The sequence below is a fragment of the Onychomys torridus genome, chromosome 18 (assembly GCF_903995425.1).
Source record: "Onychomys torridus chromosome 18, mOncTor1.1, whole genome shotgun sequence".
In the NCBI taxonomy this organism is placed as follows: Eukaryota; Metazoa; Chordata; class Mammalia; order Rodentia; family Cricetidae; genus Onychomys; species Onychomys torridus.
In genome coordinates this window covers 3,602,402-3,624,617 of record NC_050460.1, presented here as the reverse complement: position 1 = coordinate 3,624,617, position 22,216 = coordinate 3,602,402, and the positions used below count along the sequence as shown (strand labels likewise).

Genomic DNA, 22,216 nt, shown 5'->3' with positions numbered 1-22,216 from the left:
ACACAACCGTGGATTTGTCATGGGATCTGACGAAGTTCTACTAGGTTGAATAAAGAAAATTTTAGTTAGATGAGGATATTTTTCACTGTAGTTCAGAAAAAACAAGTGATTACTCCTGCCAGAGGTGTCCTTTCTTGCATAGGATGGAGTTTGTTGACGTCAGCCCCTTTAGTAGACGGGGATCATTTCCATAACTTAGCTGGTAGCTTTAGGTGCTATATCGTAGAATACTTTAAGCTTTTTGTCTAGTGTCAAGCAGAAGTGGCCATTTGAGTGGTTTTGGGTGGTTCTTTATGGTCATTTATTATGATCTGAGATTGGGTTTTGATCAAACAAATCTCAGCTCTCTTTTTCTGTTGCCCTGTCTCTGTCTCTGTCTCTTCTTTCTCACCTCTCCCATAGCTGCCCCACATCTCTCTAGTTTATCTTCCTTTCCCTGTGTTTGGTGTGGCTTTTGGAGTAATTTTAGGTATTAGAATTTTTAAAAAATGATTTCTTTACATTTGTATTTTTGTATTTTAAAGTAATTTTTAAAACTCTTTGTGACTTTTAAGGTGTAAGACTCGGAAAACTGATGTTTCTTCCAAAGACTACAGCTTGGCCTCGCTTACCTTTATAAACCTTTCTTTCCAGCTAGTTACTCCTAAGACCAGTGACCATTTGCTGGGGTTTGCTTTAGGCAAAGCATCACCCTAGATATACCAGGGAGATTTAGAGTTTAGTTAGAACAGATGTTGACCTTGAGAAGCCAGGCATCCTGACCTGCACTACCTGGTATGGTAGCCATTGACTCCCTGTGTCTGTTGATCAGGAAAATGAACTTAGTCCATACTGAGAAAGGTGATGGATGTAACATGCAACAAGAAAGCAGATGGTTTCAACTATTTTTATGTTGATTACATGTTGAAATGATGGTGATTTGGATATTTGGGGATAGATAAGTTACTCAAGTTTATTTCATTCGTTTCTTTTTTATTAAAAATCTTTACACAAGTATCTATTTCACTTTTTAAGAAATTTATTTATTAAAATTTTTTTCTCCACTGAGAAAATGCCTCCATGTGGTAGGCCTGTAAGCAGCCCGTAGGGCATCTCCTTGATGAATTATTGTTGTGGGAGGGAGGGCCTAGTCCACTCTGCGTAGTGCCATCCCTGGGCAGGTTGCCTTGGGTTATATAAGAATTCAGGCTAGTATCCAGTAAGTAGCACTTCTCCATGATCGTTGCTTCAGTTCCTGCTTCTAGCGGCCATACTTCTCTTCATGATGAACTATAGGGTGACAGAAGCCTTTCCTCCCACAAAGCTTTTGGTCATAGTCTTTATCATAGCAATAGAAAGAGAATTCAGACACAGCCTTTATAATATGTCCGCCTGCCCTTCTAAGCCTGGCAAAGTAGTTACTTTCCTCACTTTATGAGATTGGTTGTTGATGTTTTGAGAAGGGTTCTCCTGAGACCACACAGCCAGTAAAGGGGATCTGCAGAACTGAAGACAGAATGGTAGTGAGTGGAGACCAGGCGGCCGGGGAAAGCCAGGCGGCTCACTTTAGGATCTGACTTTGCACCTGGCAACTAGAACTTTGAGCACTTAGTCATTACAGGCACCCAACTAGAAAATAGCATTAGAAACAGAGGCTGTCATCAAGGGAAATGTGCAGTGATGGAAGAACCAAGCAGTCAGATGGATGCTGAAGCTGCCAGAGGTTGTAAACTGCAGGAAATTGCCTCCATCCTATGATATGGCTGTAAAGAGCAGATCGTCCCAGAGATAAGGGCCATTGGAACCCACAGGGGCTGCAGTCTCTCTGGTGACCCTCTCCTACCCCTTTTCAGGGAGAGGAGGAAGAAACCCACTGCACTGCCCAGCCAGCATCTGTTGCCAGAGCCAGATGGTATCACCCAGAGGGTAGATGGCGGCATGGGTCTGAGAAGGACTGTGTTGGGGGGCGGGGGGCCAGTCATCAGCCACATGGAGCTGGACAGGGGTCAGGGATGAACGTATCTGCCAGGGTCAGTTATTTAACCTCTGAAATGTAACCTCAACTGTCCCTGAAAGGGAGATGGGCTGAGCTTCCTAAACCACTATGTGGCTTGGAGAGTCTACATAAGGCTTTATCCCTCTGGACTCTTGAGTACTGTGAACAATTGTAGATTTTTCTTGATCATGATTTTACTCTACACATTGCATTTTCTCAGGAATTTTCTTCTTTCTTAATTTATAAAGAAAAATTAATTCATAAAGAAATCCATTACATTTTATAGATCAAAGAACCTTCTAATTTTGTCAGGCCATAATGGGCTGTAAGAGCTAGTACAATGAAGAGGGCTGATTTTTTTTCTTATTCTTTGTCCTAGCTTATTCTAAAGTTATAATATTATTAAATTAAAATTATTCTACAGCAATGCTTTCAAAAGCAAAACTAAATTAGTTTAAAAAAAATTATAATTGGAATAAAACACGATTCAGCTAAAACTCCAGCTTTTTCCAGAGACAAAATGTGATTTCTGATTTGCCATTATAGCTTCCAGTAAACCTTACTGAATTTTACATCATATTTGGTTTGGGAGAGGGGAGAAAATGCATGAAATTAGATTTAAAAACCCCATTTTGCTAATTTAATTTTTGATGCAAATCTCTAATGGCATAAGCCATAGACTAACCTTGCAAACGGTTTTTGGAAATGTTAAATTTTGGGGTGAAAGCAGGATGTAGGAGAGTCCTAAGTTGTCAGTGATGGTACTGAAGTAATGATGTCCTTTGTATGTAACTCATTTGTATTTGGCTTAAAATGGAAGTACAGTACACTTGCTTATGAATAGAGCAGGGACACGAGGGAATAATGAACATCGTTTATCACCAGGAGCACCAACTTATGGTCTATTACAAAATCAGTTGGGCCAGCCCATCCACCAGTTTCTTATGTATCCACAGCACCTCACTTCCTTGAGTTTATATCCTTAACTCACACACCATCTCCAACATCTGCCTTCTAACAACTGGTCCCTTTACGGAGGGGTGTTGCTACTGCCTGCCCTTTGCCCTTTGGAGTGTGCCTGTGTGCCTGTGTGCCTTAGCTAGCACATCAGCAAACGTTGCTCTTCTTCATGTTGCTCGGCCCACCTGTGGGCCATGCAGGCAGTGTTTCCTGAGATGGCTAGGAAAAGCAGCCTGTACCAGCTCTCGCAGCCCTTTATGACTTGACAAAGTCATCATTGCTGAGAGTGAAGAATCTTAATTACACGTGAAGGTGAGCAGGCTGGCAGTGCTGGCCAGAGGGAGGAGGAGCTGCAGCACCCTCAGGATACAAGCAGGAAGCCATCTGTTTATGATGGTCCATATAGCCTGCCCACTTGGTTGCAGGCAATGAGACTAACCTCGACCTGGCCAGCAGCTGTAGATGGATTCCAGGCCTGGAAAGGCAAACTGGACCAGGTACTGCCTTCAAGAAGTACCCAGCCAGACCAGTGCTTTGAGCCTGCCTGCTTGCCAGTCAGCATGGCCCTGAGGAAGGCCTGAGACTTGATTGTACCTGAGTTCTCAGTGTCTGGTACTGCAGAGTCACAGATGTTTCCATCCTTGTTGTGGCATAGTTATTAGTATCCACGTTTCACTCATAAAGTGCCACCTTTATGTGTTCCTGTCTGAAAGTATCTATCCACTCTCCACAGCTATATATCCACTATATGCCAAAGACTTTCTGCCCCACATCAGTTCATTCCCGGTGTGCTTTCTCTTAGGTAACCCCTGGCTTGAACAAGCCTTATGGAGGCATGTAACTGGTGGAAAGGTCAGCTTCCAACCTCAGATCACAATACTACTTAGAAGTGAGTGTTAGTCATGGCAATCTGATTTGGGAATAAGGATAGCATCATGTTTATTAAGGGGTTTTGGTGATTAGTTTGTAAGAAGATTCAGAATTTGGTCCTTTGTTTTCTGAAAAGTTGTAATGAAATAAAATACAGTATAATTAGATGTGACGTTTTAAGATTACATTATAATACTTATATATAAAACCTAAGAATGCTTTGTAAATGCCTGTATTTCATTCTCACACCAATTTCTAGAGTATAATAATACAAAGCCTTTCTAGTTCCAGCTCTCAGAATTAAAATTTTCATCATGTGTTCTGTAGAATTGCCCAAGCTTCTTGGTTTTGTAGTTGTCACAAAATGATGCATAGACTATTTATTATGTTATTTAAAGCATGGAGCATGTTTAGGAAGCTGTGTTTAGAATGACTTGTATGTGCCTGTGAATTAATTGTGCTTTGGGGCTGGGAATAGTGACACAGATTGGCTCACGGAAGCAGATGCACTGCTTTAGTTACTGCAGCACGCGCCATTCACAATGCATGAATGGGGAGACTGACTCTGCAACACTGCTTTTCATTTTTGTTTGGTGAGCTGATTAATTTGGAAGAAACTTGTGGCTTTGAAAAGGTATCCTGCAGCTCAGGGAAGTGGTAGATGTCGACCTTTTGCAGTCCAGCTTGGCTCTCTCTGCTTTGCAAATGCTCCACACCAGTCTCTTGGGTCTTCTGGGTTTCTGCCATACAGGCATTGACATTTTATTGATTCCTTAACCCAAGTACAGCTTTTAATTTAACAAAACAGGAGACTTGCCCTGGGCATGATGGAAAGCTTGAGAGTTTTGATGCTCCATGCCAAGTGGATATAAAGAAAGTGAAAGTTATCTGTACACTGGGTTTGCTACGACATTTTTAAATAGGAAAACAGAGATCTTGAATTTACTATAATTTTTAAGGTTTTTAAAGAAAGCATTTTGAGCTACAGTAATTAAAATAATTTGAAATAATTATAGGTATTTTAAACCTATCTTTAAAATACCCCAACGTCTCTGTTGTCTCCTATGGTCATGCTTCAAGTGGTAGCCTTTGTGTCTACCAAGTTGTTCAGGAGGGTTGACAAACTACCAGTTAGGTACCGTTTATTATTTAGTTCAGATTTATGAGTGTAGTAAGGCAGAAACAAGATAAATACTTGCACAAATGGGCTGATGATTCTTAAAGCTGTAAAGCAAACAAGGCCTTTTCTGCTTGTTGACCTTTAAAAACAGGTGTTGAGTTGTATTTTCAGATGTAAGAAAGTGTGGCTTATTATTGGCTTCACAAATGTTTGTATTTGTTCTGTTGGTGCAGGGGTATGCATGTACTCCAGGCTGTGGAGGCCTTCACATGGAGGTACTCGCTTCTCTCATACTGAGGTCGGCTGGCCCACAGCTCACATCTGACTTCTCTCTAGTCTGCTTCTCCCTTTTCTGCCCCATAAGTTTCTCACAGTGTGGTCTCTTTGTGCTTGCTCTGATTACCCTTAGCCACCTTGCCGGTTTCCATAAGGATCTAGCTCAAAAGTTACCCTTTGCATCCCCAACAACCTTGTTCCTTTGGGGCTGTGTTTCCCTTCTCCCCCATATTAATCTCCCCTTCTTTATTGAAGAGACCCTTTAGGCAGAGACCCGTGCCATAACCTCTTGTTTGAACAGAGACTTCTCCTTTTAAACTGCCAATCCGTCTCCCCATTTGTCCTTCACAGAGTTTCCTGTCCTCACAGTCTCTGCCCTCACATCCCTATCTCCAGGCCTTAACTATTACCTAAAACTCACTTGCTGAGGTCACAAAAGAATTCTTAGTGCTAGGTTGCAAACATACTTTAAATAAAGGAGAAAAAACCATGATGCACATAGAGTATAAGATGGTAGGTATAATTCAACTGCCCAATACTGAAGAAAAGTATGAAGGGATGGGGCAGCCTAATCAAAGGCAGAGACAGCAAAGCTGGATTGAAACAAGAATGTTCCTATTCTGTGCTATCTTCAGTTTAGACTCAGAAGGACAGTGAGTTTAAATATAAAAGGATAGGAAAATATATATCTTACAAACAACAATCATAAGGATATTTAAAATTATTTCTCTTATTTTGAGATTAGGATATAATCACACTCTCAAAAAAGAAAAAAATCAAATTGATATATTCTTTTTATTTGATTATTATTGTTACATAACATGCATATGAATGTATATATGTTTAAGTATACACAAATATATAAATACAACCTGCTGAGTTTGTTTTTGTTGTTTGGATGTGTGTATTTTTAGGGCTGACAACTTTTTATTGGAATAATCAATTAAGGAGTTCAACCCTGAAAGAGGCTAATTCTTCCTCTCTCAGTTGTTACCAGTTGCCTGTAAGTTTTTGTCTAGGGTGAGGACCCTGTGAGTTTTTCCCCATTCTGAGGCATTATATTTTAATCTACTTTGTTTTTAGCATTTTTGTTATGGTCTTTGAAGATGAGATCATATTATTAAAATTAAATTATTTTTTACTTAATTTACAAGCCTAATTTTATTCTTTATAGGATGTGTTGGGCAACCCCAAGTTTAGTATGATGCTAAGCTCATGGAAGATTCAGTATGTAATTTTGGGTTTTTTGAGGCAAGGTTTCTCTGTGTAGCCCTGACTGTCACTCTGGGTCCAGCCTTTGAACTCACAGAGATCCACCTGCCTCTGCCTCCCAAGTGCTGGGATTAAAGGCTGCACCACCACCACCCGACATATAAATGTGTTTTAAAATGTGGAATAAATGCATGCTTCAGTGAAGGAGGGACAGTTCAGAGATTTCCTTCCTGTCTTTGTAAAAGTCACTGTAAGCCAGAAAGCGTTTAGAAGAAAGAGATTAGTCCACTCTTAGCTGCATATTCCCAGAATACCTGTGGTATCAGCTAGATTTCTAGGTTAGAACAAAATTAGGACATATGGGGATGGAACGAAGCTGATGGACCTGAATAGTTTGTTTCAGGAGGTAGTTTGTGTTTAGGGAGATATGGGACATTCAGGAGTATAAACCACTGATGAGCGTTTTAAAGCCTGCCAGCAGCAGTGGGCGCTTGACAGGCAGTGCTGTGTTCTAGCTCTGATTTCCAGATTCGGGGCCCGGGGAGCAGGAGGCAGCATTGCTGCTCTAGAGTGATGGAGGGCTGTGGAGTATCACAGATCTCGTGAGGGGTTGGGTTCATTTCTCTGCTTCCCAAATCCTTCGTCCCCTTACTTGTAACATTAAGGTAAGCATACTTGCCCTTGAGTTGTTCTGAGGATTAGAAGGGAACAAAACATTTAGTTCAGTGTCAGTACATGGATACTACTCACTAATTAGCGTAGCAATTGCTATATTAACTTTTTACAGCTTAATGTTTTTAATGATTATTTGGGAATTTCATATCATGTACCCCTATCACACTTACTTTCCAGTCTTCCAGGTCCTCCCCCACCCATGTGACACCTGCTCAAGAAAGAAGAACAATAAAAAAAGAGAAAAATGGTAAAAAGAAAATTGAAAAAGAAAGTAAACAAAAACCTCACAAGTCCAGTTTTTGTTGCTCATATACTCACTGGAGCATTGTCAAACTCCCAGTAGCCAGCCCCTTAAAGAACACATCCAGCTGGACTGTGGTGGTGCATGTCTTTAATCCCAGCACTCAGAGGGCCAGCCTGTTCTACAAAGTGAATTCCAGGACAGCCAGTGCTGTTAGAGAAACCCTGTCTTGAAAAAGAAAAAGAAAAGAAAACTGGGTCCTTCCCCACCTGCACCCCACCAGAAGCCATCAGTTGTGGAGAGCTACACTTCAGCATCCTTATCACAGTTTTTAAGAGTTCTCTTCAGTGGCTTTCTATCTAGGCTGCTACTTTTTTGGGAGTGGCACACACACACACACACACACACACACACACACACACACACACAGACCATGGACCCCAACATGGCCAGTATAGGCCACTCACAACAAAATGGCCTCTGGCAACAACCTGGACCACAGATACAATTAATATGGCCTCCTGTGGTAGTACAGACTACAGAAGATATTTAATATTGCCTCTCATGGTAGCAAGGGCCTTGCACATACACGTGGTCTCCAGTGGCAGCCCAGACCACAGACATCCACGTGAACCTTGGGCTTCAACATGGCCTGGGACAGAGGACCACAGATACCAACATGGCTTCCAGAGGAAACACAGACCATAGAGGTCTTTCGAGGAGGTCTGATTCAAAAAATGAACCTTCATCTCAGATATCCTGTTGTTACTCAGAACCAGGGTGATCATGTGGCTGGGCAGCATATTTGGGGGCTAAGTCTGCGAAAGCTCCAGGCTGCTATACACCACGCTGTTGGCTCTACTTATCAATGGTGCGTTCCCCATCCACCCTGCCATAGCAGCCTTCCCCACACCTGTTACTACTGTCAGGTCTCTAGTTCCACCTTTCTCCACCTCGCACTCACCTCTCCATTTCTCCATCTTTTCGACCTCTCCGCTGCATATTCGTTCATCATAGTGGCATTGGAAACTGCAGTGTGTCACACAGTATATCTTTTTGCTCAAACAGCTTTACAGGCAGATATCCATTGCAACAAGTAGTTGGATTGGGTCAAGGTTTCTGGTTTCTGAAGCACAATAAATACTGGACTATTACTGAGATTTGTCTCAGGAGTCTTGCTGTTGCTCAGAGTCAGGGTGATGTTTTGGCTAGATAGGAGGTCCAGGGGCAGGTTCTGTGTGAGCTCCTGGCTGCCACACACCTCCCTGCCCTCCACATCTGCCACCCCTAGGCTCATCGGGCTCCAACTTCATGCTTGTAGCAGCTCCACTACCCTGTACTCTATCTCCCAGCAGGGCAAGCAGGGCAAGCAGCAGCAGCAGCAGCAGCTTCATCCTGGGGGCCATCTGGCAGGCCTAGGGTGGGTCCTATTCAGTAATGACATGATTCTGCTGGAGCTCTAGGACACCACACTCACACTCCACCTGTTCTCGGTGCTGACCACACTGCGGCTCACTTCTGAGGCATGACTTCTGAGCTTGTAGGATGCAAGGAGCACCATTGTCCTGTGCTCTCCCGTTGCCCAGCAAGCAAGCAGCACGAGCTGCCGCACTGCAGCTCCATGTCGGGAGCTGGCCCACAGGCCCTAATCAGTAGTGACCTGTTTCTGCTGGACCTCCAGGTCACCTTACATCACCTGGCCTAGGTGATAGCAATCCATGGCTTATCAGACATGGCTTTTGTGCTTGCATCCTGCTGGCTGGGTTGCCTCATTCTCTGCTGCTCTGCCGTCTTTCTGTTTTTGTGAGTCCACTTTTGAAAGCATCTTCCCAGAAAGTTGCCCCCACCCCCCCTTTAAGGTTGCAGAGTTACTGCTGTCTCAGTGAACTCTCTCCACTGGGTCATCCTTCAGAGCCTCTATGAGTCTCTAGCTAGGACAGTCCAGAATGTATGACAAGGCTTGTTTCCTTTAAAAATTTACCTTCTACTTGAGATGAGACTAACCCACATAAAACAATCAGAGCCCCAAATCAGGCTATCAGTAAGTGTTGAATTACAGAGTAGAGATGACAGATACTGTATGGTCTAGACAAAAGCCAGTACTACTGAGAGCTGAGCTAGGGTAGACTCATAAATGCTTTGAAACTGAAAAGAATATTTTACAGAGAGCTGTTTCCTTTTGATAGGATTCATTATTTTGTGTTTTCTTATTTTTTCTGATGCCTTTAAACATAGAAATTTCATATGTAAGTTAACTATTGGATTTTAAAAGGTTTTCTCTACAAGCTAGAAATATTGAATAATTATATGAATTTATAATATAATTTGGGCCAGTGCCTTAAGTTACTGTTCTGTTGCGGTGGAGGGACACCATAACCAAAGCACCACATTAAAGACAGCATTTAATCAGGGGTTGGCTTACAGTTTCAGAGGGTGAGTCCATAAGCATCATGGCAGTAGGCAGGCATGGCACTGGAACAGTAGCTGAGAGCTTTACATCTGATCCACAAGCAGGAGGCAGAGAGAGTGACACTGGGCCTGGCTTGGGCTTTTGAGACCTCAGAGCCCACCCCCAGTGGCATACCTCCTCTAACAAGGCCACGCCTCCTTTTCCTTCCAAAACAGTTCCACCAGCTGACACCAAGCATTCACATATGTGAGCCTGTTAGGCCATTCTCATTCAGACCGCCGTAAGTAGCTTTCCTAAGTATTTAATTTTTAAAAATGTAGACTTACTAAAATTTCTGATTGAAAGCGTTGCTGTTCTTTAGTCTCTTGTGTTTGATCTGGCCCATGGCACGAGCTTTCCCTCTAACAGCTGACTACTGCTTTGTTATTTCATTTTCCTCTATCCTGGGCAGTGCAATATTCAGGGTGTAAAAGAGGAGAAGACTAAATATTCCTCCTACATTATCTTTGAAATAATGGAGAACCAGCACAGTTTAGGAGTGAAATATTAGTGATGGAGACAGTGCTCTTCGAACTAGCCAGGCATGGAACTAAGCAGTCACATTATGTGATGATGTTGTATACCCTTTCTCATTCAATGTAATTCACTAGAAATTTTCAATATCTCTGTGGTGTCTAAGTCAGCAAGCTTTGTAATGTGCTGCATATGAAATTACTAGCTGGGCATGGTGGCACATGCCTTTAATCCCAGCACTCGGGAGGCAGAGACAGGTGGATCTCTGTGAATTCGAGGCCAGTCTGGTCTACAGAACTTGTTCTAGGTCAGCCAGGACTACACAGGGAAACCCTGTCTCAAAACAAACAAACAAAAACAATAAAAAAAATTACCACCTATGAAAAACACTGACAGTTTCCACATCAAATGGGGGATGCTTAAGTACCATTATTATAGGTCATAAATTAAATGCCTTAGCATCATTTTTGTCCCCTGGGATGTAAAGTCTAATTAATAGAAGCCCTGAGGTTTTACTGTTAAGTTTTCATTACAGAAGAAAACCCAGTGAACTTAATTGCAGTTTCTATTAGACACACATGTAAGTCATGATTTTGTAAATTTACTTTGAATAACTGTCTCAGCAGTGATGACATGTGTCATTAAAACGCTGGTGTCGTGAAAATGCTATTGCATCTATAGCCTCTGAGTCCATACTATAGACCTCGCTGTTTTGAGGGAGTGTAACTCGTCACAGCAAATGACTTGGATGCTTTAACCTAACCTCAAAACTGTCATTGCACAGAAATTAGGAGCTGCTTCCTCCCCCGAGCTGAACACCGTAGGTTAATCTGCACAAGAGTTGCCATGCAGGTGAGAGGAAAGCATCATCTGAAGAAGTCTGGTCACAAACTGCTCTGAGTGAGGTCATTGGAGTTTATCATGACCTTTGCTTCACATTTGCATTTTATATGTGGTTATTTATATAGGAATTAAATTGTTGCAAGTAAACTACACGTCGAATAGCATGGGTTTAGTAATTAAACTGATGAAATTAACATAAGGCTCTGAGAAATGGTTTACTTATTTGTCCCCTGGAGGAGGGTGTGCAAACCTAAGGGGTCAGACTATTACAGTTATGGATTTACACTGGTATTTTGTTTTGCTTTTCTCTTATGAAGAGCTTGCCTCAGCCTACAGTATATTTCACAGAATCTAATAATGTCAGCTATACAAAATTCCAGGCAGCACCTGAAGCTCCTCTCAAGTATGAACTAATTTTATCCCAGCAGCTCTGTGGGGCAGCTGGTTTATATAACTGGCGAGGGACGTATATTTCTTTGAGGCCTTTTGTACTTGTGGGAAAACTGAGGCACAGCTAATCATGTAACTCTGGCCCTCATTCTGCCCAATTCTGTGGGCAGTTGCTAAACTAGAGACTATAAGCTGTTGAACTAGATTGTTGTAGGAAAACATTCTGCAGTTGTCAGATTTTTTTTCTGTGATTGATTTTGTTATCTTTATTAATAAAATGCTGTTTATATCTCTCATTTATATAATTTATGGTTTTCTTCAACCTTTTTTCTTCCTTTTTTCTTCCTTCTTTCTTCCTTCTTTCTTTTTGATATTATTGAATTTTCTTTACAATTCTATAAAGCATCCTTTACCTTCACTCTAGTGTTTAATAAGGTTATCCTGGGGAGCGATAATTCTTTTCTTCGCCCTGTAAGCATGGTCCTAACCCTCTTAAATAAAGGGAGATGGGTTTATCCTTCAGAAACTACTGAACTGCACTGGGACTCCTCAGAGACCGGCACCTGCTCAGGGATACCTTTGTCTTTGAAAACACAGAGCACTTCTGGACTATGGTCCTTGAAAAGAAGTGATTGTTCCCATGAAGCTGTTGCACATTTGTAAGTAGACAATGTGTGGCTCCTTAGAAAGATCTTCTCTAGTCCATATGAACTGTGTTTGTTTGTGCTTCTTTGTGTGTAACTTTATTCTCTTGTTGTCTTAAATCCTTTCTCCTATGAGATTTTCAGTTGTTTGGTTCTGATAATTCTAGTTGTGTGTGTTTGATTTGCTTGCTCTAATTGTACAACATCCCAGGACATTGGCTCTTCAGATATTTGGCCTTGTCTCTTTCTCCTTTCTTGCCCTGGCTTCACTTTCATATGATAAACAGCGTCTCTTAGACACTCTGGGATTATTTGTGTTTAGTTAACCTTTTCCTCTTTTCATGTGAGTAGTTCTGCTGACTTGTTCTCGAGTTCACTGAATCTCCCTGCTCTGTGTCTAGTCTGCTTATTAACTTAGTAAAGGAATCATCTCTGAGTTTTTGAAATAGCATTCCCTTGAGCCATTTCTTATAACCCTCTTCTTTCTTTGGAGTTGCTGTCCTATTGTCCACCTTTCTACTGGATTTTTCTTCTTTTCCTTTTATTGAAAATTGGTTGGTTTTTTCCTCTCACATAATGTATCTTGATTATGGTTTCCCTACTCCTCCCAGTCCCTTCTCTTTCCTCTCATCCAGATTCACTCTCTTTCTGTCTCTCAGTAAAAAACTAAGTCTCCTAAGGAATAGTAATATAATATAAAAGGGTAAGATAAAACAAAAACTAACACATCAGAATTGGGCAAAGCAAAGAGAAGGAAAAGAGTCCAAAAGAAGGCATAAGATTCAGAGACCCACTTATTTGCACACCCAGGAATCTCATTAAAACTCTAAACTAGAAGCAGAGGACCTGATGCAGACCTGTGCAGGGCCTGCATATGCTGCCTCAGTCTCTGTGAGTTCATATGAGCTTTGATCATGTTGATTTAGAGGACCTTGTTTTCTTGGTGCGCTCCACCCCTTTGACTTTGACACTTTTTCTGCCTCCTCTTCTGCATGTCTCCTTGTGCTCTGAAGGGAGGGATTTGATGAACACATCCCTTTTAGGGCTAAGTGTTCCAAGGTCTCTCACTCTCTGTAACTTTCTGATACTTGACACATGAGCCAGATTCAGCATTTGACTATACCTAGCCTTTGCTCAAATGGTCCTATACGTCTTCATTTCATCTGAGTAATTCAGTGACCTCTAGAGTGACTGCTTTGTCTTAGCTTATCTTCCCTCCCCTGTCTTAGCAAGTACATCACAGTTTTCAAGATGTGTGAGAACTCAGCAAGGTGACCTGCTAGGCCTGGCATGACTACTATTCCAGTGCAGAATTGTCATTGAGCTGTGCTGATTGAGAAAGAAAATACTGATTGGCCAGTAGCCAGGCAGAAAGTATAGGATAGGCAGGACAAACAGAGAGGGGAAGCTGTAGGAGAGGCCAGCCCACCGTTGAGGGAACAGCATGTAAAGGCAGCAGGTAAAGCCATGGAACACGTGGCAACATATAGATTAACAGAAATGGGCTGAGTATAAGAGCTAGACAGTGGTAGGCCTGAGCTAATGGCCAAACAGTTTAAATAATAAAAGCATCTGTGTGTTTATTTTATAAGGCTACGGGACTGCCAGGGATTGGCAGGACCCGGAGAGAAAACTCTCTAGCTACAAATCGTGCCCTATGTGGGGTACCAGATATTGGTTTAAATATTATGGCAACTCCACGTAGTTAAAAGGGAGGTTTATTTTGTGGGGTAACTTACAAGTAAAGGGATAGGTTACTGGGTATGGGAAAGGTGTAGTGCAGTCCAGTGGTGTTCTCTGGGGGAACTTTGCTTGGTCTACCTCCAGCGTCCAGGAACCTCGCCCATCCGGATCTCCAGTCTTCAGGGGCCTTCTCTCGGCTCTGCCTTATAGGCATGACAGTTACCGAAGCCTCAAAGTGGTGGGTGCTACTTCCAGGTCAAAGCTGGAATGGCTACCCACTACAGGTTGTTTTGTTTTGCTTTACTAATTTTTAAAAAGGTAGACATTTCCTTAGTATGGTGTTTCTCAGCTAATCCAGACTTCCCTGATAAACATACAGATTGCACTCCTTTCTTCCATGTTACTTCTAATCCAAATGAAATAGCTTCATTCCAAACAAACCACAGTTAAGGGCTGATTTGTTCTCATGCTTTGCCCTCTTGCCCGTCTGAAATCCCCTGCCCAGACACCTGCTTCCCTTCTTAGACTTTAGACCTTCTTTTGCTGGGATATTGATTCTGGATAGTTATGCAGCGTTTTTGAATGGTGTTCATCAAGGAGTAATGAACTTTCTGTTGTGTAACAAATCACTTTGAAAAGTAGGGGGAATACAGTAGGAGATGGCATGCTGCTTGTGTGCCCATGGCTAAGCCTATACACACTGGTTAGGCTCTTTTCCAGGAGCAACTCCGTCAGTGCCCACCACTTGATTATGAGCAGGAGAAACGAGGCCCACCTCATCTCAGGATGAGAATTTATGAACTCTTCCCATTATGAAATTGCTACTGCTTAAATGTCCCAGATGGCCTACTAATTCTGATGACAACTTTCTACTAACTAAAGTAGGCAGTTTTTTTGTTTTTGTTTTTGTTTTTAGGAAATACGTTTTCCACTCTACACAACGTGGTTCTTTTCACTTTCAATGCTTCATGTGAGTCCTAGAAAGATTTCCATTTCTCCTGAGTTTTCCTGTGGTGCAGGCGTTTCCTTAGTCTCTGCATAGTCATTGCTTTTCCTAAAATAATTCTTGGCACAAAATTGCTATTCTGTTAATAACTTTTCATTTATGTCTAAAGGACTCTTTAAGCATTTTGTTTTGTTTTGTTTTGTTTTGTTTTAAAGACAGGGTTTCTCTGTGTAGCTTTGCACCTTTCCTGGAACTCACTTGGTAGCCCAGGCTGGCCTCGAACTCAAAGAGATCCACCTGCCTCTGCCTCCCAAGTGCTGGGGTTAAAGGTGTGCGCCACCACCGCCCGGCTCTTTAAGCATTTTTTATGATTATTTATTTAAAAATACAAATTTTTCCAAGTTGTTAGGGAGGTGAACTCCTTAGGAAACCATTCCTCTCCAAGTCCAGGTCATTTTGTATGTTCTTTCCCTTGCTGTTGCTATGTGCCCTGGAGGAGCAGGAATGTTTCATCAGAATGTTTTCATATTGTCATGTTCTCTACTCCAGAGTGGAGTGCTTGTACCTGCTAGCTCTAGAAGTAAGTTTTAATATTCTTAAAACTATTCAAGACATTGCAGGACGTTAGATTCTTTTTCTGTGGTTTTAGAAGATTAATGCATGCTAGATACAGTTAGTTTTGTAGTTAAAAATCTAAAAAAAAATCTAAAAAGAAAAAAAAAACCTGTGTATATGACACATATAGTTTGAGTCCTTTCCAATATTCAATTTAACCCAACTTGTATTAAGAAACACACTCTGCTAGTAGCCAGCTGTTTAGCCTAGGCAGTGCTAAATCACTGTTGGGTTAAAAAATGAAGGCCAAGTTGAAATAAGCAGGGAAGGGTCAAGTCCGGGAGTTGGGTGGTGTGAGGACTGACCTGCTATCTCACCTCAGTTCTCTCTTGCTCAGGTACTTCTGTCTTCCCTTCTTTTGTTTTGGCTCTAGGGAACCCAGCTGCATATATATCTTGGCATCATGTCCACCTGTTTCTCTCAGCCAGGAAATCTGATCTAGCTAACTACACAAATCAAGTGTACACCTATTCTCCTTATTAAGCAAACAGCTTAGGAAACAACGTACAACAGGAAACTATTTATTTTGGCTAATAGCTTAAGAGGCTTCAGTCCCCAGTTACTAGTCTTTATTTTTCTCTGAGCCAGTTGTAAATTGGAATAACATACTTGGGAGCATGTGGAGAAGCCACTCACCTCATGGTAGCCAGGAAGCAAGAAGTAGAGAGGAGCAGGGACAAGATACACCCTTCCCTTCAAGGGCATGCTTTCTTTTTATTTGTTTGTTTGTTTGTTTTTTGTTTTTGAGACAGGGGTTCTCTGTGTAGCTCTGGCTGTCCCAAATTTCCTTTGTAAACCAGGTAGGCCTCTAACTTAAGTAGATCCACTTGCTTCTGCCCCCAGAGTGCTGGGACTAAAGGCATGTGGTACCAGTCCCAGCTCAAGGGCATGCTTTCAATGACCTTCTTGCTCTAATGAGGCTCTACTTGGGAAGTTTTAACCACATCAGATATTCCAAGTGGTTATGAGTCCATAAAGGGAGTATGCCTTTCATGAGGTCAAAGCCCTTGTGACCCAGTCACCTCCCCAAGGATGGGCCTCCGAGTGTTGCTGCCTGGGGATCAAGCTTCCAACACATGAATTTTGGGGAAGGAGGTAGTTAAGATCCAAACTGCAACAGTTTATAAGTAAGCACGTCTTCTCCTTGTGGCTCCTAATGGCTTTGTCTGCTAGTGAGGAAGGAGAAACTGTTTTCATTCAAGTCTTGTTATGGAGAAGACAAGATGGTTTTAACTAACACAGATAGGGAGGGGAGACTGGCGAAGAGTGCCCTTGCTATCATTATTTCAGGCTATGTTTGGGTAAACCTCATGAGTGTGCATCAGTAGTCATTGGCCTGGTTTGTAAGACGGAAGACAAGACTTGTAAAGCCACAGTGCAGTGCTGAAGCTGCTGCTTGTCCCACATCCACTGGCATGAACTCATGCCTGTGCTTTGTGCATTCTCTTAAGAACTTTGTTCAGTCCCCTTCTCCTTGATAGCTAAGAAAATCACGAATGTGAAATGTGTCTTTTGTAGCAAATTAGAATTTGTTGCAGTAAATTATTAATCAGTGCAAAAAAATGAGAGAATAAAAAATGGAAAACGCTGAGGAAATACTATATATTTTTAATGGATCAGTAGATAAACAACTCCATTTATCTTTGTGACTTCATTTTACCAATAACACTTTGACGTGTAATTTATAGATTATGAAATTCCCTTACTAAATTAACATGTTGCCCTTATTAAAGGAAAGTGCATCTTTTTAGAGGCAAAGATGCATTTTGTTCTGACAAATAGGAAATTTATACATTTGTTTCATGGCTGACTACAAATTTGATTTCATGCCAACTCAAAACAACAACAACAACAACAACAAAAAAACAAAACAACCCACAATGTATGCTTTAGGGATTTGGAGTGACTAAGATACAATAAATCTTACAGATGCAATTACCACAGCTTTTACCTCGCTGTAGTTTATCATTATGATGATATAGTTAGAGAGAAATACAATGCCTGATGGCTACATGTTTTACTTTATATCTCAGAGCACAAAAACCTCCATGGTTCATTTTAAAACTGAGGAAAGTGGTACCCGTATGATTTAAAGTTTAAGTTTAGTTACTCTCTGCAATTGATTTTGGAAGTATAGATAATCAAAAGTAAGAGTAGTTTTAAATTTCAGATATAGATAGTATAATAATGGCTTTTTTAAATATAGAGATTTTATTTACAGAGATGCTGTGTGAAGCAGGAAAAGCAGCATTGCCTTCACATGATTACATTTTTTCCCTTTTTTCTTGATGAAAGTTATACAGTCCCACACCCCCATTCCTATTCTGTTCCTTATTTATGAATACAGTAAGTTGCTAAAAATGTATCACAGATGTCATATACTTCTTGAGAAGCAATGCTGTCTTTTAAGCTTAGATCACCAAAGATATTTCTAGTCATTTCAGCATTTTTCCCTCTCCAATAAAGGTATCTGCATAGGAAAGCTTTGAAATATACAAGTGAATATGAGTGTCAGCTCTTAAATGTATGTTGAATTTTGCCGGAAAGCAGAGGGTGCAAACTCCTCTAGAAATAGATGCTCCCTGAAACTTTACTTGGGTAGCGCTGTGACCCATGTTTATATTGGAGGTTCCTGAGCCACAGCATGAAGATGCACAGCAGCAGGTTTCCATAACTCCAACTCTATCATTGTAGATGCACTCCAGCTGTAATCTATAGCTCCTCTCATGCCCAACACGACTAACAGTAATCTGTGTTGTAGATGTAACCATCTTGTTAAATAAGAAACACAGCCAACTGCAGAGTTAAAAGCCAAGAGGTCAGAGCAATAGCTGAGAGCTGAAAACCTTACCCTTCACTGCTACTGCTGTCTTTCCTCTCTGCCAGAGAGCTACTTCCTGTGTCCTGTCTTTTATATAAACTTTCTGTTCTGCCTTCTCATTGGTTGTAAACCCAGCCACATGACCTCCTCGTCACTGCCTGTCTGTACAGACCTCCAGGTCTTCTATGGTTGATATTGAGATTAAAGGCATGTGTTGCCATGCTGACTGTATCCTTGAACTCACAGAATTCCGCCTAGCTCTGCCTCCCAAGTGCTGGGATTTAAGGTGTGCACCACCATAGCTTCTGCTATGGCTTGCTCTGACCCCAAGGCAACTTTATTAACATACAAATAAAATCACATTTTAGTACAAATAAAATATCACTATACTGTGTCTACCTGAAGTTTGCAGGACCATGACTAGCTTACTGTGATACTGTTCAAAAGCCAGGAATTCATGTCTATTCATTTAACATCCACTTTGTGGGTTCACACTTAACCATTTCTGGCCTAGTCATGTATAGAGTTGAGAAATAAAATACTCAAAACATACTAGTGAACCCAAGTGGCTAGAAAAATGTCTTTCAGGCTTTAGTCTCTACACCCAGTATGTGGGATGCTGCTGAATACCTAGAGATCTGATTGCACAGACTCAGAAATCTGCATTTTAACCAAGTAACATAGGTGATTTTGAGGCATGTAGGGCTAAGTCTGTAGGAAACACTGATGTAGGAGAGCTGTATCTGCATAGGCACATGAGTGGTGTAGTTGCAAAGGCCCCACACACAGGTAGGTACTGTGGTTGTCTTAATGTACTTCTCTTGATGTCTTGGAATTCTTGATTTTTTGTGAGGAAAGGAGTCCTGTATTTCCTGAAAATTGTAGCCAGGTCTATAGACAAGTCTCCGCTCTCTGTGACTGGGATGCCTTGTCATGCATGAGTACGGTTATTAAGCAATGCTTTCTTTCCTATTGGCATCAGAACAAGTCGCTAAGGTCTCTTCTAAGCTTTAAAGATGGACAGCTGTCATTCATCACAAGAGCCAGAATAGGAAATTATAGCATACATTTTTCAGGGAATTAAAATGTAATTCCTTATCTGAACACGAACACTTGCGTTTATGTTATCCTCACACACTTTTCTCCCCTCCAGGATGGCACGAAACAGAAAAGAGAGCGGAAGAAAACTGTGTCGTTCAGCAGCATGCCAACAGAGAAGAAGATCAGCGGTGCCAGTGACTGTATCAACTCAATGGTTGAGGGTTCTGAACTCAAAAAGGTTCGCTCAAACTCCAGGATTTATCATCGGTATTTTTTGCTGGACGCTGACATGCAAAGCCTGAGGTGGGAGCCATCTAAGAAGGATTCTGAGAAAGCCAAGATTGATATTAAATCTATCAAGGAAGTGAGAACAGGGAAAAACACAGATATATTCCGCAGCAATGGCATTTCTGAGCAGATATCTGAAGATTGTGCATTTTCAGTCATATATGGAGAGAATTATGAGTCACTTGATTTGGTTGCAAATTCTGCAGATGTTGCGAACATCTGGGTGACGGGACTCCGGTACCTGATTTCTTATGGGAAACATACACTCGATATGTTAGAAAGTAGCCAAGACAACATGAGGACTTCTTGGATTTCACAAATGTTTAGTGAAATTGATGTAGATGATCTTGGACATATAACTCTGTGTAATGCTGTGCAGTGTATCAGAAACCTCAATCCTGGTTTAAAAACAAGCAAAATTGAGCTTAAGTTCAAAGAATTGCACAAATCCAAGGACAAAGCTGATACTGAAGTTACAAAAGAAGAATTTATTGAGGTTTTTCATGAACTTTGTACTAGACCTGAAATTTACTTTCTTTTAGTCCAGTTTTCAAGCAATAAAGAATTCCTTGATACCAAGGACCTTATGATGTTTCTCGAGGCAGAACAGGGTGTAGCACATATAAATGAGGAGATAAGCCTTGAAATTATTCATAAATATGAGCCATCCAAAGAAGGTCAGGAAAAGGGCTGGCTCTCTATTGATGGGTTCACTAATTACCTGATGTCACCTGATTGTTACATATTTGATCCAGAGCATAAGAAGGTCTGTCAGGATATGAAGCAGCCACTGTCTCATTACTTTATAAACTCCTCTCATAATACGTACTTGATAGAGGACCAGTTCCGGGGCCCCTCTGACATCACAGGGTATATCCGTGCTCTTAAAATGGGTTGCAGGAGTGTTGAATTAGATGTGTGGGATGGGCCAGATAACGAGCCTGTGATTTACACAGGCCATACCATGACCTCTCAGATAGTCTTCCGCAGTGTCATAGATATTATTAACAAGTATGCATTCTTTGCTTCGGAGTATCCTCTCATCTTATGTTTAGAAAACCACTGTTCGGTCAAACAACAGAAAGTGATGGTTCAACACATGAAGAAAATTTTAGGAGACAAGCTGTATACAACATCACCCAATATGGAGGAGTCTTACCTACCATCTCCAGATGTCCTGAAAGGGAAAATACTAATCAAAGCAAAGAAGCTGTCTTCAAATTGCTCTGGTGTGGAAGGGGATGTTACTGATGAAGATGAAGGGGCAGAAATGTCTCAGAGGATGGGGAAAGAGATTGTGGAACAGCCCAACCAGGTACCTGTGAAGCGCTTTCAGCTTTGCAAAGACCTGTCTGAACTGGTCAGCATCTGTAAGTCAGTCCAGTTCAAGGAATTTCAGGTGTCCTTTCAGGTGCAGAAGTACTGGGAAGTGTGTTCATTTAATGAAGTGCTTGCCAGCAAATATGCCAACGAAAACCCCGGAGACTTTGTAAATTACAATAAGCGTTTTCTTGCCAGGGTCTTTCCTAGTCCAATGAGAATTGATTCTAGTAACATGAACCCTCAAGATTTCTGGAAATGTGGGTGTCAAATTGTGGCCATGAACTTCCAGACTCCAGGACTGATGATGGACCTGAATATCGGCTGGTTTCGGCAGAATGGGAACTGTGGCTATGTTCTTCGACCAGCCATCATGAGGGAGGAAGTCTCCTTCTTCAGTGCCAACACAAAGGACTCTGTCCCCGGAGTCTCACCTCAGTTGCTTCACATTAAAATTATCAGTGGCCAGAACTTCCCCAAGCCCAAAGGGTCAGGTGCCAAAGGTGATGTAGTGGATCCTTATGTCTATGTGGAAATCCATGGAATTCCTGCTGACTGTGCAGAGCAGAGGACAAAAACTGTGAATCAGAATGGAGATGCTCCCATTTTTGATGAAAGCTTTGAATTTCAAATCAACCTCCCTGAACTGGCCATGGTGCGCTTTGTAGTGCTGGACGATGACTACATTGGGGATGAGTTTATTGGCCAGTACACGATTCCCTTTGAATGTTTACAGACGGGCTACCGCCATGTTCCTCTGCAGTCCTTGACCGGGGAAGTCCTCGCCCATGCTTCCTTGTTTGTCCACGTGGCCATCACTAACCGGAGAGGAGGAGGGAAACCTCATAAAAGGGGCCTTTCTGTGAGGAAAGGGAAGAAGTCCCGCGAATACGCATCTCTGAGAACACTGTGGATTAAAACCGTAGATGAGGTGTTCAAGAACGCCCAGCCCCCCATACGGGATGCCACGGACCTGAGAGAGAACATGCAGGTGTGTGTTCATGGTTAGATTTCTACTTGCATGTCTATGAGTTCTGGATGTTTATTTTTTGCAATAGTAGATTTAATTTTAAATACTTTGAAATTACAACTGGTTGTTAGAATATTTATTACTGATCTCATTTCTCATCATTTAAACTTCCAAAACTGTGGTTGTTGAAATATTGATTGATGCTAGAATAAACTGGTCTTATTGCTGACTCACAAGCTGCTTACCCGTGTTCCTATTATGACCAGTTAACAGCTTTTTTTTTTTTAAACATGGTAGATTGGTTAAAGTAAAGGGATGTGTTCCAGATCTTTCTTATGGAGCTCTAATGCTTGGAAACATTTAAATGAGCCATTGTTCTTTTGATTTTAGAGGATAGATAATT

General features: G+C 41.5%; 1 protein-coding gene across 2 annotated transcripts in view; it reads left to right on the top strand.

Moving 5' to 3' along the window:
• The window catches only part of Plcl2 (phospholipase C like 2), a 185,433-nt gene that overhangs the window by 75,675 nt on the left and 87,542 nt on the right, over positions 1 to 22,216 (top strand). For both annotated transcript variants that reach the window (XM_036168082.1, XM_036168081.1), the window contains exon 3: positions 19,348 to 21,834. In XM_036168082.1, coding sequence (XP_036023975.1) covers positions 19,348 to 21,834 — 2,487 coding nt within the window. The remainder of the gene's footprint in view (positions 1 to 19,347; positions 21,835 to 22,216) is intronic.